The 9483-nt window shown below is 41.4% G+C and overlaps 1 protein-coding gene across 1 annotated transcript in view; it reads left to right on the top strand.

Moving 5' to 3' along the window:
- Positions 1–9483, top strand: part of IP6K1 (inositol hexakisphosphate kinase 1) — a 33318-nt gene that overhangs the window by 10020 nt on the left and 13815 nt on the right. Inside the window, exon 2 of the mRNA XM_007955350.2 lies at positions 6649–6859. Coding sequence (XP_007953541.1) covers positions 6649–6859 — 211 coding nt within the window. The remainder of the gene's footprint in view (positions 1–6648; positions 6860–9483) is intronic.

Raw genomic sequence — 9483 nt, 5'->3', positions numbered from 1 at the left:
AGGCAGTATCACTACGGAAGTAGGATTGCCCAACCTTCCTTCCGAGGAGTGGCTGGTGGGTTTGAACCGCCAGCCTTCTGGTCGGCAGTCAAGTGCCTTAGGCACTATGCTACCAGAGAAGGTGGAGAGAAATTAAATTAGTAGCAGTGAATCAGTGACTGAGAAGGAGCTTTAGTGGTGCCAGTGCCTAAGGTATTTGACTGCTAACCAGAAGGCTGGTGGTTCAAACCCACCATCTACTCCTCAGAAGGAAGATTAGGCAGTCTACTTTCGTAGAGATACTACCTCAGAAACCTAAGGAAAGGGGTCACTGTGAGTTGGAATCGACTCGATGGTACTAAGTTTTTGTTTGTTTGTTTGTTTAATGACTGAGAATCCATACCTTGGAGGTACCATGAGTTTCTAACATGCCTTGTCCCATTTCTGGTGATAGTGATTTAAAGCACAATTTTCTGGAGCTGGGACTCCCTTTTAAGTCCTTCCTTAGTATAAGAGGGACTCCATGAGCTAACAAGACCTACAGTTCTCTTTCTGGTTTTGGCATATTTATAGCAGAAGAATTGGCCATGTAAATTGTGAAAATGTGTCAGGGAGGCATCTGACCTTTTCTAACTTCACGAGGGGGATGGAGGATCAAGAGCAACATCAACATCCCAAGGCTGATTCCTATGAGGTAGAATCTGACATGCCTCCATCCTTCAACCTTTTTACCAGTTCTGACACCAACTGGCTCTGCCGTAGTACTCCTTACTTCTCTGCTGGATTCGATAATCCATTGCAGTGACCACATAGATCTCACAGACAGTACTCCCAGTTATGGACTTCATTAGGGAAATAGCAAGTTACAATTCAGGATCAGAAACAACTTAGGATACAGTTCTTCAATCAGGACAACTTCTCAGTACACTTCTCTTTGGCTTTGGCCTCTTGGCTCTATGGCCCCTTGGCCTCTGCCCCGTGTGGGCAAGTGTTAAATAATAAAGCTCTTTTAGGTTTGCTGATAGTTGCCCAGAGATGCACCCCACTCTGCCAGCAAGCCTCCTGCCAAAAGGCACTCAGCTTTCTTGCTTTGTGGGTCAGGAAGCCCACCACTCTCTTGTGCTGGTCTCTTGCTTCTGCCACCATTTTTTTTTTTTTTTTTTTATTGCCACTGCTCTTGCTATCTCTCACTGTCTCTGGTGACAGAGCCCTCTCTGCCAGCAAGCCTCCTGCCAAAAGGCACTCAGCTTTCTTGCTTTGTGGGTCAGGAAGCCCACCACTCTCTTGTGCTGGTCTCTTGCTTCTGCCACCATTTTTTTTTTTTTTTTTATTGCCACTGCTCTTGCTATCTCTCACTGTCTCTGGTGACAGAGCTCTCTCTGTCTCCTTGATCAAGAAGGTATAGCACAGGGATCTCAGGTCCAAAGGATGAGGTCCACTCCTGGCTCTTCTTTCGTGATGGTAGGAGATCCCCTGTTTCCACGTCTGGGATGGCTCATTTTAAACCTAGTGAGTTGGTAAAACTGACCAATCCATGTAGGATCCCATACAACTTATTTGCATGGCCTGACCCCTACTAAGGTACTATATGTACTTTATTTACATTAACAAGCTATCCAATTATCTTGGTGGGCCACTAGCACCTCATATTTGCGTAGTTGTACCCATTGATCTGGTGGGAGTCTCAAAGACAATGGCTAGAAGGGTCATACCAAGCAATTCACTGCACTGCAGATCTGTTGAGTGTGAAGGTGGCTGAAGCTGCATCTGTAAGCATTTGGAACTGTTGTTTTATAGGCACTTAAAAATTGTAGTATGTTTAGTTCTGGCTTTTCTCTTATTTTGTAGCCTTAGAATATCTACTCCTCCAAATTCAGCATTTATCAATTCTTTTTTTAAAATAATAAAAACTCCACCCAAATGTAACCTGAGTCTATTTCAGTCAGTATTACAAAAGCCAAGAAAATGAGGGCTTAGAGCAAATGAATTAAAAGAATGTTGGTTTTTATTTTCTTACCTGTAGTCTACTTAGATACGTATAAGTGAAGAGGTTAAAAAAAAGTACCAAAAAAACATTAAAAATTAAAAAAAAAAAAAAGTAGATCGCATAGCTTACTTAATTGCAGAATCCTTCTTGCTATTTTTTTTTCTTGTCTCTTCACCCTGGTTTCTCTTGGTTCCTTCACAACCTTCACATGTCATCTATCTTGCCTGTTTGTACTTGCTTTTAGTGCTTAAGGCACTTACCTGCTAACCAGAAGGTTGGTGGTTCAAACCTACCAGTCACCATACCTTAGAAGATTGGGCAATCTACTTCCATCGTGATACTGCCTCAGAAACCGAAGGAGGGGTCGCAATGAGTTGAATTTGGCAGTGAATTTGATTTTGGGTAAACTTCTTATCAGGAGCTCTGGTGGCCCAGTTGCCTAAGGCATTTGACTGCTAACCAGAATGTTGGCGGTTCAGATCCACTGGCTGCTTCATAGAAGGAAGATGGGGCAATCTACTGCAGTAAAGATTTTCTGCTTTGGAAACCCAGAGGGGGTTGCTATGAGTCGGAATGACAGTGAATTTGAGTTTTTTTATACTTCTTAATAGCCCTCAGAAATAATTAGATTTAGGACACACTCTACACTGGTATGGACTAATTAACATAACAATGAAAACCCTATTCCCAAGTGGGATCACATTCACAGGTTTACAAAAAACCAGTGGCCATCAAGTAGATTTGGACTCCTATCAACCGTATCAGAAGGAAGGTTGGGCAATCTACTTCCATAGTGATACTGCCTTGGAAACCCAAGGAGGGGTCGCTGTGAGTGGGTCCAACTCGATGGCACATAACAACAACAACATCAACCATATAGGACAGAGTAGAATTATCCTATAGGGTGAAACCTGTCTTGCTTTTGAAATGAGCATCTTCCTGCTCTCACCACAGCCATTTCTGCCCTGATCAGGTATGGTGCTGTCTGCCTGTGATATGTTGGGGGCTCAAGGGCATATTACTGCAGAGAATGAAACGTTTCCAGAGAAGCTTCAGATGATCCTGAAGACAGAAAGAGCTAATTGTAAAGGGAAAGAATGATACATTTGACTTATAAAATGAAAAACTTGAGTTTATCAAAATGTACCTTTAAAGAAAAGAGATAAAGATATTTAAATACATATAACTGACAGAGGATCAATTTCCATAATAGATATTTTAAAAAACAAAACAGAAAACTGTAAGTCAGTAAGAAAAAGACAAATAATTCAGTAGAAAAATGGACAAAAATTAAATCACTGAAACCAAAGAATAGTTCTTAGATCAAAAAATTGATCAGGAGTGGTGAGGGAGAAGATATAAATTATCTTTATCAGGAATGATAAGTGTCATAACTACAGATTTTATTGATATTAACAAGATAATAGAATATTTTGAACTTTATCATGGTAAGTTCTACAACTTAGATGAAATGGACAAATTCCTTGAAAGATACAAAATACCAAAGCTCACTAAAGAAGAAAGGATAACCTGAATAGCTCTGTCTACTAAACAAATTGAAACTGAGGTTTAAAACATTCCTATAGAGGGAACTTTAGACCCAGATAGCTTCACTAGTGAATTCTACCAAATATTTAAGGAAGAATTACTACCAGTTCTACACACACTCTTCCAAAAAACTGAAGAGGGTATAACATCCAAATCATTCTATGAGACCATTATAAGAAAAGAAAATAACCCTTTTGAAGCTAGGTATAAAAAATTGAACAAAATTTCAGCAGGCAGAAGCTAACAGTATGTTAAAAGGATAATACATCATGACCAAGCAGGGTTTGTCTGAAGAATGCAAGGTTGGTTTAACAGTAAAAAGTTAATCAATATAATTCACCATATTAACAAACTAAAAAGAGAAAAAAAAAATCTGATCATCACAATAGATGCAGAAAAAGTATTCAACACAATCTAATATCCATTCTTTATGTAAAACAAACAAACCCACAAACAAAAACAACGAACTAGGAATCGAAAAAAACTTCCTTAGCCTGATAAAGGGCAACCTCTAGCTAGCATCATAACTGATTGCTTTCCCTCTAAGATCAAGAAATCTTAAAGCAGCAAAACTGTCTTTATTTGCAGATGACATTGAATTCTCTTTTTAGCTCTGGTGGTACAGTGGTTAAAGCATTGGGCTGCTAACCAGAAGATCAGCGATTCGAACCTACCAGGTGCTCCATGGGAGAAAGATGAGACAGTCTGCTTCCATAAATATTTACAGCCTTGGAAACTCTTTAGGGCAATTCTCCTCTCCTACAGGGTCGCTGTGCAATCCACTTGATTGTATTGGGTTTTATTTTTTTTGTTATTGTTTTGTTATCCATCAAATGTTGGAGCAGAATAAAGTCACACAAAGGACTCAGAAAAATGATCTCCTGAACACCTTTTAAGAATTCTGGAAATGTAAGCTAGTGAAACAAAGAGTAAACCATGAAAGAGGAAAATTAGATGATCCTAGAAGGAATGGCTCTCACCTCACATAAGCTGCAGTGGGTGGATATGGCAGGCCTGAAGGACATTCTAGATCTAACCATGAGTGGGAGCCTAGGAGACAAAGGGGAATGTACACCAGAGGGCATAAAGTTCAAACAAAATTGATGCTGTGGTGAAGACAGAGGAAGACAAAAGGTGAAACCTGCAGAAAAAGAAGCCCTGGTGGCACGGTGGTTAAGTGCTTGGCTGCTAACCAAAAGGTTGGCAGTTCAAACCCACCAGACACTGTGGCAGGAAGGTGTGGCAGTCTGCTTCCATAAAGATTATACCCTTGAAAACCCTATAGGGCAGTCCTACCTTATCCTGTAGGTTGTAATTAGTTGGAATTGACTCAGTGACACAGAACAACAAACCTGCAAAAGAGGCAGCCATCTATTTAAGAAAGCCAGGGCACATACGTGAAGCGAACTGAAGTGAACCATTAGTTTAAGCAATGTGATGGGAATGTAAGAAAAAAAAAACAACCCATTTTACCTTGTTGTTGGAAGACTTCTAAATAGGCCCAGAGATTGGGGTAATGCCAACCTGTAGAAGAAAATAGGCCAGAGAGGAGGTGTTTCTGTTACCCACTGCCACTCTGACAGGAACATACCACAGATGGGATGGCTTGAATAAACAGGAGTTTATTCTCTTACAGTTCAGGAGGCTAGAAGTCCAAGTTCAAAGTGCCAGGCTCTAGAGGCTATGTGAAAGCCCCTCGACCTTGGGCTTCAGCTCTGCTTCTTGTTCCTGGCCCACTGAAGCTAGAGGCATCTCTTCACTCAGGCAGCTACTGGCTGCTGAGGCTACAAGCCCAAGGTCGACAAATAAAATGGCACAGTTCTGATGTTACGAAACCACACGGCAAGCCATTATTTCAAGTCCATTGTAAGTCCCAAGGGTGCCAGAATATGTCAGGCTGCTGAACAATGACACAGCTACATGCTGGGTCTGAGCGTGCCATAAGCTAGAGACCATTACCAAAGCTGCTGCTTATATACAGGAAGCAGACCACATACCCAAAGCAGCTACTCAGCTGCTCCAGTAGATTCCACCACGGAGTTAATTACCATTCTCACCATGGGGAATAACTAATCCAGCTGCCCAGCCACTTAACCAAGCCCAGCCAAGTTGTCACACAGACTGAACTACCACAGGAGGATACTCTTGGTCTGGCATATTGACATATTCATACTTATCACCAGTTTTCAGATTATGGATATTGAAAATATAAAAGTAGAAATGTAAACTATGGAGAGAAAGTGAGAGGGGAGTTGTTGCATAGAAATTGCATTCACAATGTCATGAGACAAAGTATGTGAGCTGCTATGTGGAAAGTGAATTTGCTCTGTAAACTTTATCCCAAATCATAATAAAAAATTTTTAAAAAATGAAGAAATGTAGCTGACAGAATGTAGAGTTTGGCAGAGGGCAGCCTACACTCTTTTTTAACCATTTCCTTGAACTAGGTTTCTAGGTATTGTTTGTTTTTTAACTTCTTTGGTAATGATCCAGAAGAAATTATGACCAGCCTTTTTGTTAAAAATGGACACAATAAACTGTTTTTCATGAGCACAGCATGGAAAACAAAGATTTGCAGCTTAGAAATGCCAGTGGTTGGGTGGGGTGGAAGTCTGTGTGGTTAGGCTAGGATGGGCTCAGTGTGGGCAGAACATGTAATTTTGGGACTGTCTTAGAGGGAGAAGTGTTGATGTCTCTCTGGGTGACATTGTTGGGTAAAAGGAAACCAGGTTTAGAGGAGGACACAGACAGGAATTGGCAGCATCATAAGACAGTTTAAATAAGTAGAGTATTAAAATAACATCAGGTGTTGATGTCACTTAGAGAACACAGTTCTTCTGAATAGTATGGAATCAATATTTGAAAGTGAGATGGTTAGAAAAGAAAATGGGAAATAGATGTCTGTTTATTCAAGATCAAAGAATAAGGAGCAGATATGGAGTGGAAATAGGGGGTCAGCTCTCTTCTGGGAGATGAATGATGTCCACTGGTTGGTCATTCATTGTTCCCACATTGGTCTCTAGTTGGTTGGTTCAGGCCAAGTGATGTTCATCTGATATGCAAGAGTGTGTGACAGTCTGTGCTATGTGGACCCAGCCTGTGTGAATATTGATTTGCTGCCTTTTTGTCAACAGGTGTGGTGTCAGTTTGTTTTGAGGGGGACAGTGATGGTTACATCAACCTGGTGGCCTATCCTTATGTGGAGAGTGAAACTGTGGAGCAGGATGACACACCAGAGCGGGAGCAGCCTCGGCGCAAACACTCCCGCCGGAGTCTGCACCGGTCAGGCAGTGGCAGTGACCACAAGGAGGAGAAAACCAGCCTGCCCCTTGAGACCTCAGAGAGGTAAGAGCGTGGTGAGCAGGGCTTCATATGTGTGTGTGATCCTGCTGGCACAGGCATTCAGGATATTGCTAGAGTCTTGACACATTATGGGAAGCACAGCTCAAGGTCAAGGGAAGATGGCTGTCATTGTTGGGCCATCTCCACAGGTATAGCCAGCCCCTGTGGAATACCCACATTGCTCCAGTGACACCTCATTCTGGGCATAAGCTATAGTTGCTTGAAAACAAATAAAGCCTTACAGCCTTTTGTAAGCAGCGATTCCCTGTGCTGGTGACAACAGGGTCGCTGGCATAAGGCTGACATGCATCAGTCCACTGTGCTGCTCCAGCTTTTTGCTGTCCACAGGAGAGAGCCAAACTATATGGGATCACATTGACAGTAGCAACTCAAAAGACTAGATAGGAACCTCAGGGGGGCAGTGCATTCATATTCATGGGGGAGGAACAGCTTGGAAAAGGAGGGTGAGAATGGTTACACAATTCGAAAAATGTAATCAGTATCACTAAATGGTACATGTATGCCAAGAAATTTGGAAGACAATACCTGGCCAATCAGCTGGAAGAGATCCATGTTTTTGCCCATTCCAAAGAAATGATCCAGGAGAATGTGGAAATTATCAAACAATATCATTAATACCACAACACAGTAAAACTCTGCTGAAGATAATTAAAAAATGGTTGCAGCAGTACATTGACAAGGAAGTTGAGAAGTTCAGAAGTTCGAGCTGGTTTCAGAAAAGGATGTGGAACAGGGGTTTTCATTGTTGATATCAGATGGATCTTAGCTAAAAGCAGTGAATACCAGAAACAGGTTTACTTGTGTATTAGTGACTATACAATGGCATTAGATTGTGTGGATCATGACAAATAATGGATAATATTTCTAAGAATAGAAATTCCAGAAAAATATGCTCATGTATAACCTGCACATAGAGCAAGAGGCAGTTATTTGAACAGAACAAGGGGATCCTGCATGGTTTAAAATCTTGTGGCTCAAGACTGTATCTTTTACCATACTTACTCAATCTGTATGCTGAGCTAATAATCCAAGAGGCTGGGCTATATGAAGAAGAACACAGTATTAGGATTGGGGGAAGACTCAATAACAATCTGCAGTGTGCAGATGATACAACTTTGCTTGCTGAAAATGAAGAGGACTTGAAACGCTTACTGATGAAGATCAAACACTATAGCCTTCAGTATGGATTACACCTCAATAAAAAGAAAACTATAATCCCCACAAATAGACCAATGAGCAACATCATGATAAATGGGGAAAAGATTGCAGTTGTGAAGGATTTCATTTTGCTTGGATTCATAATCAACACCTGTGAAAGTAGTAGTCAAGAAATCAAATGGTGTATTGCATTGAGCATATCTGCTACAAAAGACCTCTTTAAAGTATTAGACAGAAGGTTCAAGATGGCGGAATAGGCAGACAGACTGCACAGACCCTCTTCAACAAAGAAAAGGGGAGCCAATTAACACAGATACTGAAGATAATTCTGGAGCCCTGAGCTTTGAAGGCAAGGATATAGAAGTGGACTAAACTCAATTAGTAGAACTTGCATGGTAACACCAAAAAAGGAGACATATGGAGCTGTCGTCTGTCAGCAATCCTGGTGGCACAGACAGGATATTGCTGAGTGGTCTTAGGACCTAAAAATTAACTTAAAAATCGGCCCTGCTAGCCAGGGGCTGCACGGAGGACTGCAGTGGTGGCTGGTGAATAAAAGGGGAAGCAACGAAGTAGAAGGTGGGCTGAGCTGTGGACTTTTGCCTGTCCAGCCATTTTGAATGTTTACAAGCAGTTCGGCTATTGTGGATATTTAAAGCAACAGTGTTCTCCCAGACTCCAGGGACTTAAGAACAGGCTCCACTTGCTGGGAACCACAAGGACATTCTGGACACCAACAACTAGAAGGTGCGATATTCCTCTTGTTACTGTTATATTCCACACCCTCTTGGTAGATGGAGGAGCGGCGATCCCTCACTCCCACCCACCTTCTGGGCTGGCAGGAATTCATCCAGTTTGTGTGCTCGGATGGAGCCTGGGTGCCCTGCCCTACCCTGCCCAGCATTTTTGTTTGTTTGTTTTTGTCTGCTTTAAAATTATTATTACTATCCTTTTTATTATTATTCTTTATTCTTCCCTTCCCAGGTTCTAGTTTTCACCTTTTTCTCTCTTCCCTGTTCCTGGTTCCCATTTTTTTCTTTCTTGTGATTTCCTTGTTTTTCTTTTTGCATTTTTCACATTTTTTTTCTTCATTATTCTCCTACTGTAACTTTTCTGTCTTATTGCCCTGTGTCCAGATATTGTGAGGTTTTTTCCTTTCTTTTCTTTTTTGGTTATTGTTCCTGTGTGTTTACACAGTGTGTTTTTTGTCCACTTGCTTTTACTTTTTTGATGGTTATTTGATTGTTGTTTTTGTTTAACTGAGTGGGAGACAGCAACAGTGCCCATATGACACAACTACACCTGCACCTCCTGCAGCTCCACTTACTGAGAGCCACTACTTCCTTCTCTACCAACTGGCCAATGATAAATGACCACCGAGAAGACCCTGACTTACCCTTAACTGTTTGTCATAAACAGTTAACAGAGATCTAAATACAACAATGTCA

This window comes from Orycteropus afer, unplaced genomic scaffold, assembly GCF_000298275.1.
Source record: "Orycteropus afer afer isolate SDZICR_OR568_19922 unplaced genomic scaffold, OryAfe1.0 scaffold00498, whole genome shotgun sequence".
NCBI lineage: Eukaryota > Metazoa > Chordata > Mammalia > Tubulidentata > Orycteropodidae > Orycteropus > Orycteropus afer.
Note: the sequence above shows the minus strand (reverse complement) of the source record. Positions and strands in the feature narration are given on the sequence as shown.